The sequence below is a fragment of the Eriocheir sinensis genome, unplaced genomic scaffold, assembly GCF_024679095.1.
Source record: "Eriocheir sinensis breed Jianghai 21 unplaced genomic scaffold, ASM2467909v1 Scaffold240, whole genome shotgun sequence".
In the NCBI taxonomy this organism is placed as follows: domain Eukaryota; kingdom Metazoa; phylum Arthropoda; class Malacostraca; order Decapoda; family Varunidae; genus Eriocheir; species Eriocheir sinensis.
The window spans coordinates 1824-25943 of NW_026111544.1; the positions used below are offsets into that span (position 1 = coordinate 1824).

At 46.6% G+C, this 24120-nt stretch overlaps 1 protein-coding gene across 1 annotated transcript; it reads right to left on the reverse strand.

Moving 5' to 3' along the window:
* Positions 1-1799: 1799 nt before the first annotated feature.
* On the reverse strand, positions 1800-19039 carry LOC126991114 (uncharacterized; the record flags this gene model as incomplete). Its single annotated transcript, XM_050849815.1, has 8 exons — positions 19014-19039; positions 14977-14996; positions 13939-14188; positions 12835-13627; positions 12230-12372; positions 11731-11881; positions 2302-2444; positions 1800-1950 (listed from the first exon to the last, which is right to left on the reverse strand). Coding segments are annotated over exons 1-8 (1677 nt in total), but the record flags the coding sequence as incomplete, so codon positions are not given.
* Between the last annotated feature and the right edge of the window lie 5081 nt (positions 19040-24120).

Consider the following 24120-nt stretch of genomic DNA (forward strand, 5'->3'; position numbering starts at 1 on the left):
CCCTCTCACCACAGTCTTCTCTGCCTGCCTCCGGGAAAACACCTGGCCATCGGCGTGGAAAGAGGCTCGGGTGGTTCCCGTCCACAAGAGGAGCTCCAGGTCTGACCCCAAAAACTACCGGCCCATCTCCTTGCTGTCTGTGGTGGGGAAAGTGTTCGAGAGGGTCGTGGCAGACGTGGTCTGTCGCCACCTCAAGGACAACTACCTCCTCTCGGACCAACACTATGGGTTCAGACCTGGCCGGTCCACCTCCGATCTGCTGATGCTCCTCACCAAGAACTGGCAGGACGCCCTTGACGACGGCCTGGACACTGTCGTGGTAGCCCTGGACATAGCGGGTGCCTTTGACAGGGTGTGGCACGGAGGTCTCCTTGAAAACTCCGTGCTAAGGGCATCCAAGGCGACCTCCTTCAGCTCCTGGGAGACTACCTTCAAGGAAGGACCCTCCAGGTTGTCGTCACCGGGCAGACGTCCGACTCCTTGCCAGTGGAGGCATCAGTGCCACAGGGCTCAGTGCTAGGGCCAGTTCTGTGGAACATATATGTGGACGACCTTCTCCGGCAGCTGCCAGCAGTCTCAGCTTACGCTGATGACTGCACTCTCTCCTGCACCTGCCCCAGACAAGACTGTGGGCATGCTGCTGACGAGGTCAATCAGCAGCTGAGGGTGCTACAGGAGTGGGGTGCCCGCTGGCAGGTGACCTTTGCCCCAGAGAAGACCCAGGCAATGGTGGTCTCTCGATCCCCCACTGCCGGGCCAGCAGTGGAGGGGAAGCTAAGCTTTGGTGGCGTCCCCCTCCCACTCCAGGAATCCGTCAAGATTCTGGGAGTGGAAGTGGATCGAGGGCTACGGTTTGACAGCCACATCAAACACATTGCCCAAAAGGCCTCCCACAGAGTCTCCTGCTGCGAAGGGTGGCCAGCTTCCTCGACAAAAAAGGGAGGCTGTTGCTCTACAAGGCCCAGATACGGCCTTACCTGGAGTACGCTGCCCTCTCTTGGATGTCGTGTGCTGCCTCGCACAGCGGGAGACTCGACGCCATCCAGAGACGGGCACTGCGACTGGTGGATGCGACAGACCCCCCAACCGGGCAGGAAACTATCAGCTCCGTCGACTCCTTGGAACACCGCAGGGACGTAGCTGCGCTTGTGGTGTTTCACAAGGCACAAGTGCAGGGAGTGCCACATCTGGTGGGCTTACGCCAACCTCCGAGAGTCACCACGCGGGACACGAGAACGGTGCTATCCCGTGGTGACGCAGTGGAGGTGCCGTGTTCCCGTACCAGCCAGCACCAGCGCACCTTTTCGGGAAGAGTCTGCCGGATGTGGAACATGTTCACGGCCTGTGTACCAAACATCCGGGAGATGAACACCCAAAAAATAAAACTGTCGGCCCACCATTGGAGGGGTTCACTCCCCACTCCACTGACACTCGTGGTGGAGCAGTGACACGAGTGTAGTGTGCAGTGCGTTCACATATATTCTGTACTGTATGTTTTTTTTATAGTATATATATGTATTTTTAATAGTTTATGTAGTTATTTTTTATATAGATTTTATTCTGCCCTTTGAATAGGCAGCACACGACAGTGCACCTTTGGGTATGTAAATACTATACATGTGCCTATGTTTAAATAAAAAAAAAAAAGGTTTTTCACCGTGGGGCATGCAAGACAATAATGTTGAAGGGTATTAGCGATCACTTGGTCACATAGCTTGCATGTAGAATAGTGTGACATATCCTCGACCTGGGAGATCTGCCACACTGGTCGATAAGCCAAACCTAATCCTCGCACTCACGACATTGTGTCTACGGATCATGAGGCCATGACGAAGATATTTGTGTTTGGTGTCCATGAAGGCGTCGTAATGTCGGAAGGATACACTGTCAGGACGCTCAGGGTTTCTGCGATTCACCATACGGGCGTTGACGTCTGACATCAGCATATTCCTGTAGCACCGTAAGGAGAGCGGGACACGCACTGCAGGAAGGTTAAGGCCACACGCAGCCTTAGCGAGACCGTCCACAGTATCATTGGCCGCGAGTCGCACATGAGACGGCACCCACAAAAAGGACACAACCAACGCTTTGTCACGTGCGGTGGCCAGCCGATGTAGTATCTCTTGAACTTCGTGATCGTAAGCGGGTCTCGGAGATGAAAGGGCGAGAAGGGCAGACTTGGAGTCGCAGATGATCACCCCACTCAGTCCCCTGTCAGTAAGGAGGGTAACAGCATCCAACAAGCCGTTCAGCTCACAGTAGGTGGAAGACGTCGAATTGGGTAAACGACGGCCAACCCACCCATCTCCCGGCGGCGCCACAGTGGGGGAGAACACAGCACACGCCGCACTCCTGTCCGCCTGCAGTGAGCCGTCAACGTAGAGATGGTGTGCAGCAGGAACCGAAGCAGACACACTGGCGATGGCCTCAAGGGACAACTGCTTCTGTAGGAGAGTATGGTCAGTTTTAGATGTACGAGTGCAGGAGATGCGTGGATTAGGTACTCGCCAGGGTGGCAAACCAGGAACAACCTCGACTGCAGGGACATCAATGGCGAGCCTTCGGATATCAGCACATACCATGCGGACAAGTGTGCGTCCGCCTGGCCGAAGTAGAGGTCGGCGCGTGTTAGGGTCGAGTGCCGCTCGAATGACATGAGTATAGTGAGGAGCAAGATGGGGAAGATGCAAACACTTGATGCTGAAGTACGTGACATTCATGTAGATCCTATCAACAAGTGGAGTCAAATTTAGCTCTGACAGCATGTTGACTATTCTGGTCGAAGTTGGGCAGCCCAGGATAAGCCGCATGACTTTGTTTTGAAATTTTTCAAGTGGTTGCAGTGATGCCCTGGAAAGCTGTCAGAACGTAGGGGAAAGATAGTCGACAACTGAACGAAGAATCACTATGTAGATGGTCTTGGCTACAGGGATAGAGACTCCTTTCATGTTGTTTGCAAGGCATTTGACAGGGATGAAGCGCTGCTCTAGTCTGTCCAGTAGCTCCTTAACGATGGGATGGATACGTTGTTGTGCAGGCATAGCTTGGGTGATGCGCACGGGTGAACCTAAGTAGGTATACTGTATGCAATGAGGGACAATACTGCCCCCCCTCACCACCACCGCTGCACTGCCCCCCCCTCACCACCACCGCTGCACCGCCCCCGCTCCCCACCACCGCTTTACTGCCCCCCCCCCTTACCACCACCGCTGCACTGCCCCCCCCGCCCCACCACCGCTGCACCGCCCCCCCTCCCCACCACCGCTGTACTGCCCCCCCCCCCCTCACCACCACCGATGCACTGCCCCGCCCTCACCACCACCGCTGCACTGCCCCCCCCTCACCACCACCGCTGCACCGCCCCCCCTCACCACCACCGCTGCACGGCCCCCCCCTCACCACCACCGCTGCACTGCCCCCCCCCTCAACACCACCGCTGGACTGCCCCCCCTCACCACCACCGCAGCACTGCCCCCTCACCACCACCGCTGCACTGCCCCCTCACCACCACCGCTGCACTGCCCCCTCACCACCACCACTGCACTGCCCCCTCACCACCACCGCTGCACTGCCCCCTCACCACCACAGCTGCACTGCCCCTCACCACCACCGCTGCACTGCCCCCTCACCACCACTGTTGCACTGCCCCACCTCACCCCCACCTCTGCAAGGCCCCCCCTCACCACCACCGGTGCACCATCCCCTCACCACCACCGCTGCACTGCCCCCTCACCACCACCGCTGCACTGCCCCCTCACCACCACTGCTGCACCGCCCCCTCACCACCACCGCTGCACTGCCCCCTCACCACCACCACTGGACCGACCCTCCTCACCATCACCACTGGACCGAACCCCTCACCACCACCACTGGACCGACCCCCTCACCACCACCACTGGACTGACCCCCTCACCACCACCGCTGCACTGCCCCCTCTCACCACCACCGCTGCACTGCCCCCTCACCACCACCGTTACACTGCCCCTCTCACCACCACCGCTGCACTGCCCCTCACCACCACCGCTGCACTGCCCCCCTCACCACCACCGTTACACTGCCCCTCTCACCACCACTGCTGCACTGCCCCCTTCACCACCACCGTTGCACTGCCCCTCTCACCACCACCGCTGCACTGCCCCCACAACCACCGCTGGACCGCCCCCTCATCACCACCGCTGGACCGCCCCCTCACCACCACCTCTGCACTGCCCCCTTCACCACCACCGATGGACTGCACCTCTCACCACTACTGCTGGACTGCCCCCTCACCACCACTGCTGCACCCCCCACCACCACTGGACTGCCCCCTCACCACTACTGCTGGACAGCACCCTACCACCACCGCTGCACTGCCCCCACCACCACCGCTGGACCCCCCTCACCACCACCGCTGCACCCCCCCACCACTGCTGGACTGCCCCTCTCACCACTACTGCTGGACATCACCCCTACCACCACTGCTGCACCGCCCCCACCACCACCGTTGGACCCCCCTCACCACCACCGCTGGACCCCCCCACCACCACCGCTGCACCCCCCCCCACCACCACTGGACCCCCCTCACCACCACCGCTGGACCCCCTCACCACCACCGCTGCACTGCCCCCTCACCACCACCAATGGACCGCACATCCTCACCACCATCGCTGGACCGCCCCCCTCACCACCACCGCTGCACTGCCCCCTCACCACCACCTCTGCACTGTCCCTCCTCACCACCACCGCTTGACTGCCTCCTCACCACCACTGCAACACTGCCCCCTCACCACCACTGCTGCACTGCCCCCTACCACCACCGCTTGACTGCCCCTCACCACCACCGCTGCACTGCCCCATCATCACCACCACTGACCGCCTCCCCTCACCACCACCGCTACACCGCCCCCTCACCACCACTGCTGCACCCCCCTCACCACCCCTGCTTCACTGCCCTCTCACCACCACCACTGCACTGCCCCCTCACCACCACCGCTGCACCCCCTCACCTCCCGCTTCACTGCCCTTTCACCACCACCACTGCACTGCCCCTCACCACCACCACTGCACTGCCCCTCACCAAAACCGCTGGATCATCCCCATCACCACCACCGCTGCAACGCCCCTCACCACCACCGCTGCACTGCCCCTCACCACCACCGCTGGATCGCCCTACTCTCACTACCACCGCTGGATCGCCCCCCCTCACCACCACCGTTGGATCGCCCCCTCACAACCACCGCTGGATCGCTCCCCCTCACCACCCCCGCTGGATCGCCCCCTCACCACCACCGCTGGATCGCCCCCTCACCACCACCGCTGGATCGCCCACCCCTCACCACCACCGCTGGATCGCCCCCCTCTCCCCACCACCGCTGGATCGCCCTTCTCTCACTACCACCGCTGGTTCGTCCCCCCCCTCACCACCACTGCTGCATCGCCCCCCCCTCACCACCACCGCTGGATCGCCCTTCTCTCACTACCACCGCTGCAACGCCCCCCATCAGCACCACCGCTGCACTGCCCCCTCACCACTACCGCTGGATCGCCCTTCTCTCACTACCACCGCTGGATCGCCCCCCTCACCACCACCGTTGGATCGCCCCCTCACCACCACCGCTGGATCGCTCCCCTCACCACCACCGCTGGATCGCCCCCTCACCACCACCGCTGGATGGCCCCCCCCTCACCACCACCGCTGGATCGCTCCCCCTCACCACCACCGCTGGATGGTCCCCACCTCACCACCACCGGCGCAATAGGCAACAACTTAAAAAAAAAAAAAAAAAAAGAACCACTGAGATATTTAAGCTATACTAAATTTAAAACCCAATAATTTTAAACCCTAAGAAAATTAAACCCAAAAGGAATTTAAACCCCAAGGAATTTAAACCCCAGTAAATTAAAGCCTAAGCTAGACGGTAATTAATCAGTTCACCACAATGATGACAGACTAACATTCTCCAGCATTTCGGGTGGACGTGTGGACCCGAAATGCTGGAGAATGTTAGTCTGTCATCATTGTGGTGAACTGATTAATTACCGTCTAACTTAGGCTTTAATTGTGGTAAGGCTTTGGTGGAAGGTGTGTTGGCAGTGTGTCTATGGGTGGTTCCATGAGCCTGGTGACAGTCTGACGTAAGGCTTCTGTACCGTGAACGTGAAATAACCTCGTGAGAAGCCGACTCATCTCCTTCGTGGCCTTAGGAAGTATTAGTGGTGCGCCGAAAGCGTCTGAGAACACGGACCTGCCGCTGACCTCTAACATAACTGGAGTGGCTTTCTGTACTGGCCTGCCAGGAACCCTGAAGCCCGCAGCCGCCATCTTGAGACTCCCTCGGCCTGAGGCATTTACATATAAATTCCGGCACCAACGCTCACTGAGTGGCAGCAGGACGTTCTAAAACACCTCCTTACGAGTTTATTAATTTACTAAATTTTTCAATGACCTAGCGACTTGCTTTTTATTCGTCTATGTAAAAAATACACGCGGTACATATTGTCTCCAGATGTTCCACAAAACAGCACTTTTTGGCGTTATTTGACTTTTTTACAGTACAGGAAGAAGCTCAAGGGAAAAGAAAACAACAAAAAGCCCGCCAGTCACTGCTCCTATAAAGAAGAGTTAAGAGTAGTGGCCAAAAGAGAGGTCAACTTCGGGAGGTGAGGCGTCAAGATACTCTCACCTTGAAAGAGTTCAAGTCGTAGACAGGAGGAAATACAGATGAAGGAAGATTGTTCCAGAGTTTACCAGCATGAGGGATAAAAGAGTGAAGATGCTGGTTAACTCTTGCATAAGGGGTTTGGACAGTATAGGGATGAGAGCTTGAGAAGAAAATCGAATGCAGCGAAGCCGCGGGAGGAGGGGGGGGGGGGGGGAGGCATGCAGTTAGCAGGCTCAGAAAAGCAGTCAACGTGAATATATCGATAGAAGATAGAAAGAGAGGCAACATGGCGGCGAAATTTAAGAGTTAGAAGACTATCAGCAAGAGGAGGGGAGTTGATGAGATGCATACTCCACACGCTGCTTCCTCTACATGGCATAATGCTGTGTGTTGTGTTTCAAAGTACTATTTCATTGGCTTGGGAAGAACAAATGTTGCGCCTCACTAACTAAAGCACGAAAAAACAGGTTTCCTTGACACAGTTCTCTTAGTCACTCACTGAAAAGATTATGAACTGTCTAAATCTTAGACTTGAAACAGAAAACGAGTCAGTTGTGAAAAAAAACAAAAAAAAAAAACTTTCACAGAAGTTCATAAAAGTTACCCTGAAAAAATGTAATGAGAAGAAGAGAACGAAACAGAGAGAGAGAGAGAGAGAGAGAGAGAGAGAGAGAGAGAGAGAGAGAGAGAGAGAGAGAGAGAGAGAGAGAGAACGGATGAACACACACAGCATAACCGTAGACTATAACAAAAACCAGTGACTCCGTACAGCACAGGAAGGTTCTCTCAGCAAAGGGCAGGTTGGGGGCACACACACACACACACACACACACACACACACACACACACACACACACACACACACACATACACACACACACTACAGCTGCACGTTGCCCCGGTGCTCGCCTCCGTCACCCTGGGTGTGGCGGACGTACCCACCAAGGCGAAGACGAGGAAGCAGCGCCAAGGAAGGCAGGAAACAAATGGACGATAAGGGACAACACGCACAGGAAATAGAGATTGATGAAGAGATAGACAGAAAAACAGAAAGAAACAACAAATATATATAAACTGAAAAAAGAAAAGTATGTGTGTGTGTGTGTGTGTGTGTGTGTACGAAAGGGTCAGTGGAAAACAATATCTTCCGAGGAAAGGAAAACTAGAGAGAATGCAGCACAGAAAGATGGGGAAGCAGGAGGCATGGAGAGGTGAGTGCTGCTGCTGTAAGAGGGCTCTGGTAGTAGTAGTAGTAGTGGTAGTAGTAGTAGTAGTAGCTGTAGTAGTAGCTGTAGTAGTAGTAGTAGCTGTAGTAGTAGTAGTGGTAGTAGTAGTAGTAGTAGTGGTGGTAGTAGTAGTAGTAGTGGTAGTAGTAGTAGTAGTAGCTGTAGTAGTAGTAGTGGTAGTAGTAGTAGTAGTAGCTGTAGTAGTAGCTGTAGTAGTAGTAGTAGCTGTAGTAGTAGTAGTAGTAGCTGTAGTAGTAGTAGTAGCTGTAGTAGTAGTAGTAGCTGTAGTAGTGGTAGCAGTAGTAGTAGTAGTAGTAGTAGTAGTAGTAGTAGCTGTAGTAGCAGTAGTAGTAGTAGTAGTAGTAGTAGTAGTAGTAGCTGTAATAGTAAATGTTCATCTCCGCCGAGACTACTGTAGAGGGAATGGCACGAGAAATGAACAACTGAACAAGGAGGAAGGAAAGACAAGAAATGACTCAACACTTCCGACTCCCTCCCTCACACACACACATCTTCCTGTCCACCGCCTGTATAACTCCTGTCTGTCTGTCTGTCTGTCTGTCTGTCTGTCTGTCTGTCTGTCTGGAGGAATAAAAGTATGTACACACGAGTAAATAAATACTGACCTCACGAGACCACCAGCTTTCACGAGGAGGAAGTCCACGAGAGAGAGAGAGAGAGAGAGAGAGAGAGAGAGAGAGAGAGAGAGAGAGAGAGAGAGAGAGAGAGAGAGAGAGAGAGAGAGAGAGAGAGAGCGAGAGAGAGAGAGAGAGAGAGAGAGAGAGAGAGAGAGAGAGAGAGAGAGAGAGAGAGAGAGAGAGAGAGAGAGAGAGAGAGAGAGAGAGAGAGAGAGAGAGAGAGAGATTGATTTGATATGATAAATTTATTACGCCTAATGGCGACAAACAAATACAAATTTGATATCCATAGGTGGCTCGTAGAACACGTTGAGATCCGTACACACACACACACACACACACACATACACACACACACAAAAAAAAATATATATAAGAGACTGAATGATTCACATTTAATATCCCCCAAAATAAGGAAATCTTATGAGCATTAAGTCCAAATTGTCATCCTGAAGTAGATATTTACAAACATTAGTTAAATCCTGTCATTGCGGTGGTGGGTGACCTCAACCACCACTTGGAACAGAACGCCTACGAATCCCTCTTGGCGGTGCAGGGCCTGACGGACCACAAAACCTTCCCTACTCACGAGCTGGGCGGGACGCTTGACCCTGTCATCTCCGACCTCCAGAAGGACATTTTATGCTGTCACCAGCTGGGACTCGTGGGCAGCTCCGACCACCATGCTGTCTTGACCCTGGTGGATGTGGGGGTGGCTCGGGACGAGGCCACCGCCCGCACCATCTGGCTGTGGGATAAGGCTGACTGGACCTCCTTACGCCGTGACCTGAGCCACACGGTGTGGCCTTCTGTGCTGCAAGGCGGGGCGGAGGGCATGACACAAGCCCTCACCTCCCGACTCTTGGCCCTCCAGAGGCGACATGTGCCCCACCGAGAGTTCACCACCAGACCAGCGGATCAACCATGGTTTGGTTACCGCTGCCGTGTTGCTGCTGACGCTAAGCATTCAGCGTGGCTCCGCTACAAGCGGAACCCGACTCGGCGCAACAAGGTCTTGCACCGTGCGGCCTGCAGGAGGATGGTGGTGACCAGCAAGTGGGCCATAAGGAAGTGGGAGGAAGACATGAGGCGCAAGCTGTGTGGAGCAGGGTAGGAAATAAGACCTGGTGGTCCCTCGTCAAGGAAACGCAGGGGATCAGCTGCCAGGACGCGATTCCTCCTCTCTCAAGACATAATGGAACAGTGGCCACCAGCAGCAAGGAGAAAGCCCAGCTGCTGGCCAGTCTCTTCGCCGAGAAGATGAAGGTGGATAACCCCGGACAGACACCGCCACATCTGGAACAACACTGCGAGAACACAGGTGTTGGTCGAGCGCCTGCTGCGAGGGCTGGACACCCAGAAGGCGACCGGCCCCTATGACCTCAGCCCGCACATGCTGAAGCAGTGTGCCCACGAGTTGGCTGCCCCTCTCACCACAGTCTTCTCTGCCTGCCTCCGGGAAAACACCTGGCCATCGGCGTGGAAAGAGGCTCGGGTGGTTCCCGTTCACAAGAGGAGCTCCAGGTCTGACCCCAAAAACTACCGGCCCATCTCCTTGCTGTCTGTGGTGGGGAAAGTGTTCGAGAGGGTCGTGGCAGACGTGGTCTGTCGCCACCTCAAGGACAACTACCTCCTCTCGGACCAACACTATGGGTTCAGACCTGGCCGGTCCACCTCCGATCTGCTGATGCTCCTCACCAAGAACTGGCAGGACGCCCTTGACGACGGCCTGGACACTGTCGTGGTAGCCCTGGACATAGCGGGTGCCTTTGACAGGGTGTGGCACGGAGGTCTCCTTGAAAAACTCCGTGCTAAGGGCATCCAAGGCGACCTCCTTCAGCTCCTGGGAGACTACCTTCAAGGAAGGACCCTCCAGGTTGTCGTCAACGGGCAGACGTCCGACTCCTTGCCAGTGGAGGCATCAGTGCCACAGGGCTCAGTGCTAGGGCCAGTTCTGTGGAACATATATGTGGACGACCTTCTCCGGCAGCTGCCAGCAGTCTCAGCTTACGCTGATGACTGCACTCTCTCCTGCACCTGCCCCAGACAAGACTGTGGGCATGCTGCTGACGAGGTCAATCAGCAGCTGAGGGTGCTACAGGAGTGGGGTGCCCGCTGGCAGGTGACCTTTGCCCCAGAGAAGACCCAGGCAATGGTGGTCTCTCGATCCCCCACTGCCGGGCCAGCAGTGGAGGGGAAGCTAAGCTTTGGTGGCGTCCCCCTCCCACTCCAGGAATCCGTCAAGATTCTGGGAGTGGAAGTGGATCGAGGGCTACGGTTTGACAGCCACATCAAACACATTGCCCAAAAGGCCTCCCACAGAGTCTCCTGCTGCGAAGGGTGGCCAGCTTCCTCGACAAAAAAGGGAGGCTGTTGCTCTACAAGGCCCAGATACGGCCTTACCTGGAGTACGCTGCCCTCTCTTGGATGTCGTGTGCTGCCTCGCACAGCGGGAGACTCGACGCCATCCAGAGACGGGCACTGCGACTGGTGGATGCGACAGACCCCCCAACCGGGCAGGAAACTATCAGCTCCGTCGACTCCTTGGAACACCGCAGGGACGTAGCTGCGCTTGTGGTGTTTCACAAGGCACAAGTGCAGGGAGTGCCACATCTGGTGGGCTTACGCCAACCTCCGAGAGTCACCACGCGGGACACGAGAACGGTGCTATCCCGTGGTGACGCAGTGGAGGTGCCGTGTTCCCGTACCAGCCAGCACCAGCGCACCTTTTCGGGAAGAGTCTGCCGGATGTGGAACATGTTCACGGCCTGTGTACCAAACATCCGGGAGATGAACACCCAAAAAATAAAACTGTCGGCCCACCATTGGAGGGGTTCACTCCCCACTCCACTGACACTCGTGGTGGAGCAGTGACACGAGTGTAGTGTGCAGTGCGTTCACATATATTCTGTACTGTATGTTTTTTTTTTTTATAGTATATGTATTTTTTATAGTTTATGTGGTTATTTTTTATATAGATTTTATTCTGCCCTTTGAATAGGCAGCACACGACAGTGCACTTTTGGGTATGTAAATAGTATACATGTGCCTATGTTTAAATAAAAAAAAAAAAGGTTTTTCACCGTGGGGCATGCAAGACAATAATGTTGAAGGGTATTAGCGATCACTTGGTCACATAGCTTGCATGTAGAATAGTGTGACATATCCTCGACCTGGGAGATCTGCCACACTGGTCGATAAGCCAAACCTAATCCTCGCACTCACGACATTGTGTCTACGGATCATGAGGCCATGACGAAGATATTTGTGTTTGGTGTCCATGAAGGCGTCGTAATGTCGGAAGGATACACTGTCAGGACGCTCAGGGTTTCTGCGATTCACCATACGGGCGTTGACGTCTGACATCAGCATATTCCTGTAGCACCGTAAGGAGAGCGGGACACGCACTGCAGGAAGGTTAAGGCCACACGCAGCCTTAGCGAGACCGTCCACAGTATCATTGGCCGCGAGTCGCACATGAGACGGCACCCACAAAAAGGACACAACCAACGCTTTGTCACGTGCGGTGGCCAGCCGATGTAGTATCTCTTGAACTTCGTGATCGTAAGCGGGTCTCGGAGATGAAAGGGCGAGAAGGGCAGACTTGGAGTCGCAGATGATCACCCTCAGTCCCCTGTCAGTAAGGAGGGTAACAGCATCCAACAAGCCGTTCAGCTCACAGTAGGTGGAAGACGTCGAATTGGGTAAACGACGGCCAACCCACCCATCTCCCGGCGGCGCCACAGTGGGGGAGAACACAGCACACGCCGCACTCCTGTCCGCCTGCAGTGAGCCGTCAACGTAGAGATGGTGTGCAGCAGGAACCGAAGCAGACACACTGGCGATGGCCTCAAGGGACAACTGCTTCTGTAGGAGAGTATGGTCAGTTTTAGATGTACGAGTGCAGGAGATGCGTGGATTAGGTACTCGCCAGGGTGGCAAACCAGGAACAACCTCGACTGCAGGGACATCAATGGCGAGCCTTCGGATATCAGCACATACCATGCGGACAAGTGTGCGTCCGCCTGGCCGAAGTAGAGGTCGGCGCGTGTTAGGGTCGAGTGCCGCTCGAATGACATGAGTATAGTGAGGAGCAAGATGGGGAAGATGCAAACACTTGATGCTGAAGTACGTGACATTCATGTAGATCCTATCAACAAGTGGAGTCAAATTTAGCTCTGACAGCATGTTGACTATTCTGGTCGAAGTTGGGCAGCCCAGGATAAGCCGCATGACTTTGTTTTGAAATTTTTCAAGTGGTTGCAGTGATGCCCTGGAAAGCTGTCAGAACGTAGGGGAAAGATAGTCGACAACTGAACGAAGAATCACTATGTAGATGGTCTTGGCTACAGGGATAGAGACTCCTTTCATGTTGTTTGCAAGGCATTTGACAGGGATGAAGCGCTGCTCTAGTCTGTCCAGTAGCTCCTTAACGATGGGATGGATACGTTGTTGTGCAGGCATAGCTTGGGTGATGCGCACGGGTGAACCTAAGTAGGTATACTGTATGCAATGAGGGACAATACTGCCTCCCACGGTGAAGACAGGGAGTGTCTGAGGGTTGCGTGTAGAGAACATCCTACTCTTCTCAGGGGAAATAACGAGGCCACAAGCAGTTGAGGATGCATAGAACGCATGAAGGAATTGCTGAAGATCTATGGCTGAGTAGGCGTGGATGCAGATGTCGTCAGCATAACAGGTAATTGCAATGCCAGGGCTGTCAGGAAGGAGAGAAAGAAGGCGATGCATGAGGACGTTGAAGAGAAATGGACTTAGTACGCCACCCTGTGGAGTACCCAAATCGAAGCCCTTAGAGGTACTACACGCGCCCCTAAAAAGGACCCGAGCAGTTCTGTTGCTGAGGTAGCTGCGTGTCCATCTCAACAAACTTCCTTTAACACCAAAGGCCACAAGCTGATCAAGTATGACTTCTCTACTCGCAATATCAAAAGCACTCTTAAGATCGATAAATGCTGCAACACTGGTGGGTGAAAGGCGGGAATAAAGCTCATACAGGCAGTGGTGCGTCCCCCGCTGAGGCAGGAAACCATACAGTCGCGGCGAAAGCTTGTTTTGCAGGCGGAACATCAGGCGGTTAAGGAAGATCCGTTCAAGCACCTTGCTGAGGCACGATGTCAGGGAGATGGGGCGGAATTTATCAGTACCGGGTTTGGGTATGGGCACTATGTTGCTAGAGGTCCACGCCCGAGGCACACAACCCTTCCGAAAACACGAGTTAAAAAGCTGCAGCAGGTGATCGCCAGGAACTTTCTGGAGAAGACGTAGGACAGAATAAGTGATCCCGTCATCACCAGGTGTTGATGATGTACCTCGAGTCAGGGCACGCTGCAGCTCATCAGACGTGATGGGAACGTCATCCTCCTCATCCGTCCGCAACAAAGCATCCACAAGACGGAGAGAACGAAGGCTTGCCTGGGAGGAGAGTGCAGCTTGTACAGGTGCTGGAAGGTTGCCAGGTCGTGATTGTGCAGACGGGTAAGATGAGGCCGGGTGACATACCGGGTGTAAAAGTCATGGGTGGACTTCACCAGCGAGGAATACAACTCATCAGAGGAACAGGTGTTAAATGTAGGAAGCATAGTAGTCATGTAGGAGAAGGATGTTGGACAGTGTTTTGGAGGTATCTGGATGCGGGTGCGGGCGTGAGAGGGAGGGGGTGTTGCTGTTACGGAGTATCGGAGGCCCAGAGCAACGTGGTTGGAGAAAAGCACGGGGATGGAGAAACACTTGACACGTGGAGCTACCAGTCCTGACGTAAAGATGTGGTCCCCCTGTCTCTCCCTATCTCCCAGGGGAACGGGAACTGTCAGGCGAGTCCAGGTGTGTGTGTGTGTGTGTGTGTGTGTGTGTGTGTGTGTGTGTGTGTGTGTGTGTGTGTGTGTGTGTGTAATAATAATAATAATAATAATAATAATAATAATAATAATAATAAACGGTTTATTGCATGAAGTACCAGGCAGCTCTAGAGCTGAAAATATACATCAATGGAAGATGAAATGAAATGAATGAGACAAATGAACAGAGTAGTATGATTAAAAATAAAAAGGAAAAAAAGAAATAACAATAATAGCAATAATCATAGTAAAGATGATAATAATAATAATAATAATAATAATAATAATAATAATAATAATAATAATAATAATAATAATAATAATAATAATAATAATAATAATATTAACCATAATCATAATAATATTCATAACAATCATCATCATCATCATCATCATCATCATCATCATAATAATAATAATAATAATAATAATAATAATAATAATAATAATAATAATAACAACAACAACAAGAACTAATGAAAAATACTTACAAAACATACAAATAGTGCTGCTCTTAATTTGCATTGTTGATATACTTGACCATCATGGGCACGGCGCTGTTCTTATAGCGGTCAGTCCGTGCCCGTATCGGGGCAATAATGTTGTGGTGTCTCACTGAGTGCTGAGGGCGGCTCACTGCGTGTGGGAGGATGTGTCTGTGTCTGGGCTGGTTGAGAAGCTTGGTTGCGAACCGGTGTAGTAGGGTCTCGTGACGGTGTTGTAGGCTGGTGAGATGGAGGGAGTCGAGGGCGTCCTGGTAGCTGGTGTAGTGAGGGCCCAGGATGATTTTGCAGGCTCGCTTCTGGACGCGTTCAAGTTGGCGGCGCTGCATGATGTTGGAGAAAGACCACGCTGGGGACGCGTATGTCAGTTTGGGGAAGATCCGTGTACTCCTCGTACACGCTCGCCAGCGCACACTCAGGGGCCCCCAGCGTTTTGAGTCTCCTCAACAGGTTCAACTTGTATGTGGCAGATCTGGTGAGCTGGGAGACGTGCTCCTTCCATGTGAGCTTGTTGTCCAGGGTGACTCCAAGTAGTTTTGCAGATGTCACTACCTGGAGGTGAGTGTCGTTGATGGACACCACAGGGGGTGCAACAGGGGCAGAGGAGGTGTTGATGTGTAGGAGTGTAGTTTTGGAGTCGTTGATGGTGACCATGTTTTGTGTTGTCCATGTAGGAGAAGTATGTTGGACAGTATTTTGGAGGTATCTGGATGCGGGTGCGGGCGTGAGAGGGAGGGGGTGTTGCTGTTACGGAGTATCGGAGGCCCAGAGCAACGTGGTTGGAGAAAAGCACGGGGATGGAGAAACACTTGACACGTGGAGCTACCAGTCCTGACGTAAAGATGTGGTCCCCCTGTCTCTCCCTATCTCCCAGGGGAACGGGAACTGTCAGGCGAGTCCAGGTGTGTGTGTGTGTGTGTGTGTGTGTGTGTGTGTGTGTGTGTGTGTGTGTGTGTGTGTGTGTGTGGGAGGATGTGTCTGTGTCTGGGCTGGTTGAGAAGCTTGGTTGCGAACCGGTGTAGTAGGGTCTCGTGACGGTGTTGTAGGCTGGTGAGATGGAGGGAGTCGAGGGCGTCCTGGTAGCTGGTGTAGTGAGGGCCCAGGATGATTTTGCAGGCTCGCTTCTGGACGCGTTCAAGTTGGCGGCGCTGCATGATGTTGGAGAAAGACCACGCTGGGGACGCGTATGTCAGTTTGGGGAAGATCCGTGTACTCCTCGTACACGCTCGCCAGCGCACACTCAGGGGCCCCCAGCGTTTTGAGTCTCCTCAACAGGTTCAACTTGTATGTGGCAGATCTGGTGAGCTGGGAGACGTGCTCCTTCCATGTGAGCTTGTTGTCCAGGGTGACTCCAAGTAGTTTTGCAGATGTCACTACCTGGAGGTGAGTGTCGTTGATGGACACCACAGGGGGTGCAACAGGGGCAGAGGAGGTGTTGATGTGTAGGAGTGTAGTTTTGGAGTCGTTGATGGTGACCATGTTTTGTGTTGTCCATGTGTGTCGGTTGTGTAGCGTTTCCTGGAGGTGGGATTAATCTGGGTTGCTGTTGTCGACTGTTACTCCCACTGTGGTGTCGCCCACGTACTTCCAGCGGTGGGGTGTGTGGGTCAGGGCGTCATTAATTAGGATAAGGAAGCACAAAGGGCCCATTTTGGACCCCTGAGGTACCCCGCAAGTGAGGTGTAGAGGAGGGGAGGCCACTCCCTGAAATCTCACCACCTGTTTACGCTGGTGCAGGAAATCCGCCAGCCAGGAGACGAGGTTAGGGTGAAGCCCTAGGTTTATTGCTTTGTTGATGACTGTGGTATGGTGAACTGGTCAAAAGCCTTTCGGAAATCAATAAAAGCGAGAGAAACTGATGTTTTGCGTTTTTCAAGATTTCTGAAAGCAAAGCCCAGGAGATTAATTAGGCAGTGTGTGGTGGAGGTTGACTTGATGTTGCCGTACCGTTGTGGGTCTATGAGGGGAGCAAGATGAGTGTAAGTCCACTTGAAAATGAAGGCTTCACACAGGAGGCTGGGAATGGGGGTGGTAGAAATAGGCCTCAAGTCACTCAGTGATTGAGGGGTGGTGGTCTTGGGAATCGGAGTGACATATGCTGTTTTCCAGTCAGCAGGACACTGGCTTTGACGGAAGGAAGCGTTAAATATAGAGGCGAGGGGGGTGGCCAGCTCTGGGGCAAACTCCTGGTACATTTTGATGGTGAGATCAGTGGGCGTGGTGGACCGCTTTGTCTTAAGTTGGCTTAGTGACCTGGCGACCTCATAGTCCTCAACCGTGGGGAGTGGTGATGGGGCGGGCAAGTAAGCTGGGAGTGAGGTCAGGTCCAGGCTGGGGAGGGACTGACAGATGGCCGAGAAGTGGAGATTGATGGCCTCGGCTGCTTCAGGTGGCGGGAGGTGAGATACGCCCGGGATGGAGGGGGCGTTGTTGTTGAGGCCACACAAGGCATTAATTTTTTAAAACCATTTCCCAATGTTCGCTTGCTTGAGGCTGTGGATCTTTTGGGGGTAGTATGTGGCCTTGGCTCGTTTGATTTCCCGGATAACTTTGTTGCGGAGGGGCTTGTAGAGTGTAGGGTTGGTGTGGAAGGCGTCATTTCTCTGTTCAGTGAGACGTTTTATTCTGGGTGTAATCCACGGGGTGTCTGAAGGGTGCACTCGTCTTGATTTCAGCGGGAAGAAGTGGTGATATGCTGCGGTAATTGTGCTGGTGTAGTTGTTCCATTTTTGGTGTACGTCATCTACTGTAAGGACTTCAACCCAGCGGTGGCATCTAATCCATTGGCCGAACGCGCGGATGGCTGAGTCCGTAACAGGCCTGTAGGTCTTGGTGACTGGAGGGGTTTTGTGGGATGTGGTAGATGCAGGTGTCCAAAGAACTGACAGGTGTGTGTAGGAGAGAGAGAGAGAGAGAGAAGCCAAAATATGCAAGAGGATAAAAGGAAAGAAGGAAAGGAGAATTGGAGTGAAGGAGGGAAGGGTTGTTGTTGTTGTTGTTGTTGTTGTTGTTGTTGTTGTTGTTATTATTATTATTAGTAGTAGTAGTAGTAGTAGAACGGCATCACTATCAATATCATTACGTTCATGATTTTTCTCTTATTACCTCTCCTCTTTCTCCTCCTTTTCTTCTTCTTCTTCATAATATATATAAATATATATATATATATATATATATATATATATATATATATATATATATATATATATATATATATATATATATATATATATATATATATATAGATATATAGATATATATATATATATATATATATATATATACATATTATCAATATGTATATAATAAATAAATAAAAAAACAATAAATAAATAATAGAGAATAGATAATAATAAATAAATAATAAATAAAACAGGCAGGCAGCGGCGGCAGGGCTACACCGCAGGCGGCTGGAGCAAAGATTCGTGAGCAGCAGGCATGGCCGTGACGCTTGTAACGGCACACATTTATGTGCACAGTGCAGACACCTAAGACGCAATTTGCGTAAGACACTCATATGTATAATGAAGGATTAATGATAATGCTGCTACATGAGGCGCAGCTGCGCATGTATATGTTAGGGAATTGCTTAGGGCCTGCTACACTGTGCAACTTTTGACGCGGGCTGGGTAGGCGCGAGGGTGAAGTAGCCTGTGCTTACCCTTGAGGCCTTGCATGTTCAAACGCGTGCTCCCTCACCAGACTTTTGCCGCTCGTGGGTGGGAAGCGTCAGGCTCACGAAGTTATTTAGTGGGGGAAGGGAGTAAGTATTTCCAAGAAAATTAAAAGGGAACGTCATGAAAAAAAAATTCTGAGCCACCCGACATTTTTACACTGAGGTGTATCCTGTTCCTGGATAACCAGAAAAGTGTAGATTCAAAAGTCGTGCTTAAAAAAAAACTTGATATGATGATAAACACTAATACGTACACACGGCCAGACAGCCACGCCTGGCAGCGTCACAGCCTCATACTAACAAACTTTTAAGCTTCCTTCACCCTACTGTGTGCCATGGCACTAGTGTGGTGTCGCGAGTCATGTTTGTCCTGAGCCTCTACTGTTATGTTCTGGTGTGTTATGTACACATTTTGCCACACACGTCACCGCCATAACCAAGCACACGGCACACACACACACCGCCACAACCCACAGCCCCCATGCAGCCCTCGCCTCCATCCTGCGGGCCCCGGTGCACACAGTCCCCAGCAGTCCTGTATCTTAAGATCTATGTACTAAAAGGTTGCCACAAAACGACTCCTACCTTACAGCGGCAGGCGTTCACAATTACAGCCTCCAGTCACCAGTGTGCACGGTGCAGCACTCAGGCCTCTATGGCATGGCGCGGCGGCCATACTGGTGCCGGATCCAAAGAGAAGGCTGCTTACCGACATCGGTATCGTTACCGAGCGTTTGCCGGACGACATCGCTAAATTCAGATCCAAAGAAGAGACTTATAAATTTATTAAATATATCGCTTGAACCTCGCTACTGCAGAAAGCCAACTGATTTGGTAAGCGCCACGATGATGTCCTCAGACTCGACAGCCAATCACAGCAATTCTTTGAAAATTTTAAGCCAATCATACTATTATTTCCGATTGGGGCAAGAAGAACCTGGTGTCCTTCAACGCCTCAAAAACACAGTTTCTCCACCTATCCACTCGACACAATCTTCCAAACAACTATCCCCTATTCTTTGATAACACCCAGCTATCACCTTCCTCAACACTAAACATCCTCGGTCTATCCTTAACTCAAAATCTCAACTAGAAACTTCACATCTCATCTCTTACTAAATCAGCTTCCTCGAGGCTGGGCGTTCTGTACCGTCTCCGCCAGTTCTTCTCCCCTGCACAGTTGCTGTCCATATACAGGGGCCTTGTCCCCCCTCGTATGGAGTATGCATCTCATGTGTGGGGGGGCTCCACTCACACAGCTCTTCTGAACAGAGTGGAGGCTAAGGCTCTTCGTCTCATCAGCTCTCCTCCTCATACTGATAGTCTTCTACCTCTTAAATTCCGCCGCAATGTTGCCTCTCTTTCTATCTTCTATCGATATTTCCACGCTGACTGCTCTTCTGAACTTGCTAACTGCATGACTCCCCCCCTCCCGCGGCCCCGCTGCACTCGACTTTCTACTCATGCTCATCCCTATACTGTCCAAACCCCTTATGCAAGAGTTAACCAGCATCTTCACTCTTTCATCCCTCACGCTGGTAAACTCTGGAACAATCTTCCTTCATCTGTATTTCCTCCTGCCTACCTCTCCTCCCGAAACTGACCTATCTTTCGGCCACCTCTTTGGATTCTTTTTAGGAGCAGTGAGTAGCGGGCTTTTTTTTATTAATGTTTGCTTTTTGTGTGCCCTTGAACTGTCTCCTTTGCTGTAAAAAAAAAAAAAAAAAAAATCTGTATTGAAATAGATATGCAAAATACATATAAAACAATGTAAATTTGTTTCAAAATATATATACACATAAAATATTTGAATTTGTATTAAATAAATATACAAAATGCACATACAATAAGGTAAATTTGTATTGAAATAGATATGCAAAACACGTATAAAACCATGTAAGTTTTTTTCAAAATATATATACGAATACACATAAAATAACGTAGATTTCTATGAAAATAAATATACAAAATACACATAAAATGAAGTAAATACGTATAAAAAAAAGGAATACAAAATACACATAAAATAATGTAAACTCGTATCAAAATAAATAAACAAAATACTAATAAAAGAATGTGTATTGTATAAATATAAATATAAAAAATACAAATAAAATAACGTAAATTTATATAAAACTATATGCAAAAATACACAGAAGTAATTAAATTTGTGTGAAAATAGATATACAAAATACATGTGTATTTTGTATATTTATTTTCATACAAATTGAAATTATTTTTGTTTATTTTTTTATATATTTTCATACAAATTTTCGTTATTTTATGTATATATTTATTTTTTCTACAAATATACGTTCTTTTATCTGAATTTTGTTTATTGAATTTGAAAAGAATTTACCTTATTTTGTATATCTATTTTCATACAAATTAAAATACTTCTGTGTATTTTTGTATATAGCTTTATATAAATTTACGTTATTTTATGTGTATTTTGTATATTTATATTTATACAAATACACATTCTTTTATTGGTATTTTGCATATTTATTTTGATACGAATTTACATTATTTTATGTGTATTTTGTATACATTTTTTATACGTATTTACTTCATTTTATGTGTATTTTGTATATATATTTTTATAGAAATCTACGTTATTTTATGTGTATTCGTATATATATTTTTGAAACAAATTTACATTGTTTTATGTGTATTTTGCATATCTATTTCAATACAAATTTACCTTATTGTATGTGTTTTTTATATATTTATTTTAATACAAATTTAATTTTTTTATGTGTATTTTGGTATATATATTAAAAAAAAAAATGCGTTATTTTATGGGTATTTTGCCTTTTTATTTTCATACAAATTTACATTATTTTATTAATATTCTGTGGATTTATTTTGATACGATTTTACATTATTCTATTTGTGTTTTGTATATATTTTTTTATACAAATATACGTTATTTTAAGTGTATTTGTTTATGTCTTTTCATTCAAATTTACATTATTTTATGTGTATTTTGTATATGTATTTCAATACAAATTTACCTAATTTTATGTGTATTTTGTATATTTATTTTCATACAAATTTAAAATATTTTTGTGTATTTTTGTATATAGTTTGATACAAATTTAGGTTATTTTATGTGTATTTTGTATATCTATTTTCATACAAATACACATTCTTTTATTAATATTTTGTTTATTTATTTTGACGGGAATTTACAGTATTTAATGTGTATTTTGTATATATATTTTTATACGTATTTACATCATTTCATGTGTATTTTGTATATATATTCCTATAGAAATCAACGTTATTTTATGTGTATTCGTATATATATTTTGAAACAAATTTACACTGTTTTATATGTATTTTGCGTTTTTTTTTTCAATACAAATTTACCTTATTGTATATGCATTTTGTATATTAATTTTAATACGAATTTAATTATTCTAAGTGTATTTTTGTATATGTATTTAAAAAAAAAATATGCTTTATTTTATGGGTATTTTGCATCTTTATTTTCATACAAATTTAAATTATTTTATTGATATTCTGTGTACTTATTTTGATACGATTTTACATTATTCTATATATAACAAAAATAAATACACAATACACAAAAATAGATATGCAAAATACATATAAACAATGTAAATTTGTTTCAAAATATATAAATACATGTACAAAATACACATAAAATAATGTAAATTTGTACGTTCTTTTATCGGAATTTTGTTTATTGTTATTGATACGAATTTTCATTATTTTAGGTGTATTTGATACATATATATATATATATATATATATATATATATATATATATATATATATATAAAAATATAAAAAAATATATATATATATTTAATATATATATATATATATATATATATATATATATATATATATATATATATATATATATATATTTATACTTATTTACACAATTTTATATGTATTTTTAATATATATTTTTATAGAAATTTTCTTTATTTTATGTGTATTCGTATATATATTTTGATACAAATTTACATTATTTATATGTACTTCGCATATCTGTTTCAATACAAATTTTCTTTATTGTATGTGCCTTTTGTATATTTATTTTGATACAAATTTAATTATTTTATGTGTATTTTTGTATATATATTTTTAAACAAATATGCGTTATTATATGGGTATTTTGCATCTTTATTTTCATACAAATTTACATTATTTTATTGATAGTCTGTTTATTTATATTGATACGATTTTACGTTATTCTGTGTATTTTGTATACATATTTTTAGACATATTTACATTATTTAATGTATATTTTGTACATATATTTTAAGGAAATTTACGTTATCTTATGTGTATTTGTTTATATAGTTTCATACAAATTTACATTATTTTATGTGTATTTTGTATATGTATTTCAATAAAAATTTGCCTAATTTCATGTGTACTTTGCATATCTATTTTCAAACAAATTAAAAAAAAATTGTGTATTTTTGTATATATTTTTATACAAATTTTGTTATTTTATTTTTATTTTGTATATATATTTTCCTACAAATATACATTCTTTTAGAGGAAATGTTGTTTATTTATTTTGATACGAATTTACATTATTTTATGTGTATTTTGTATATATATATTTTTCTATATATTTACATTATTTAATGTGTATTTTGTATATATATTTTCATAAAATTTACGTTATTTTATTGTGTGTATTCGTATATATTTTGATACAAATTTACTTTATTTTTTTGTTTTTTGCATATCTATTTCAATAAAAATCTACCTTATTGTATGTGTATTTTGTATATTTATTTTAATACAAATTTAATTATTTTATGTGTATTTTTGTATATATTTTCTTTTTAATATGAGTTATTTTATGGGTATATTGCATCTTTAATTTTATAAATTTTTACATTACGTACATATCTTTTATACGTATCTACATTATTTAATGTCTATTTTGTTTATATATATATATACAAATTTACGTTTTATATGTGTATTTGAATATATATTTTGATACAAATTTACATTATTTTATGAATTTTCTACATTTATTTCAATTCAAATTTAGCTTATTTTAAGTGTCTTTTGTATATTTATTTTCATACAATTTTTTTTTTTTTTTTGTATATAGTTTTATACAATTTTACGTTATTTCATGTGTATTTTGTATATTTATATTTATACAAGTGCACATTCTTTTATTGGCATTTAGGTTATTTATTTTGATACGAATTTACATTATTTTATGTCTTTTGTATACATTTTCTTATACGTATTTACTTCATGTTATGTGTATTTTGTATATATATTTTTATAGAAATCTACGTTATTTTATGTGTATTCGTATATATATTTTGAAAGAAATTTACATTGTTTTATATGTATCTTGCATATCTCTTTCAATACAAATTTACCTTATTGTATGTTCATTTTGTATATATATTGTAATAAAAATTTAAATATTTTATGTGTATTTTGGTATATATATTTTCAAAAAAAATGCATTGTGTTATGGGTATTTTGCATCTTTATTTTCATACAAATTTACACTATTTTATTAATATTCTGTGTATTTATTTTGATACTATTTTAC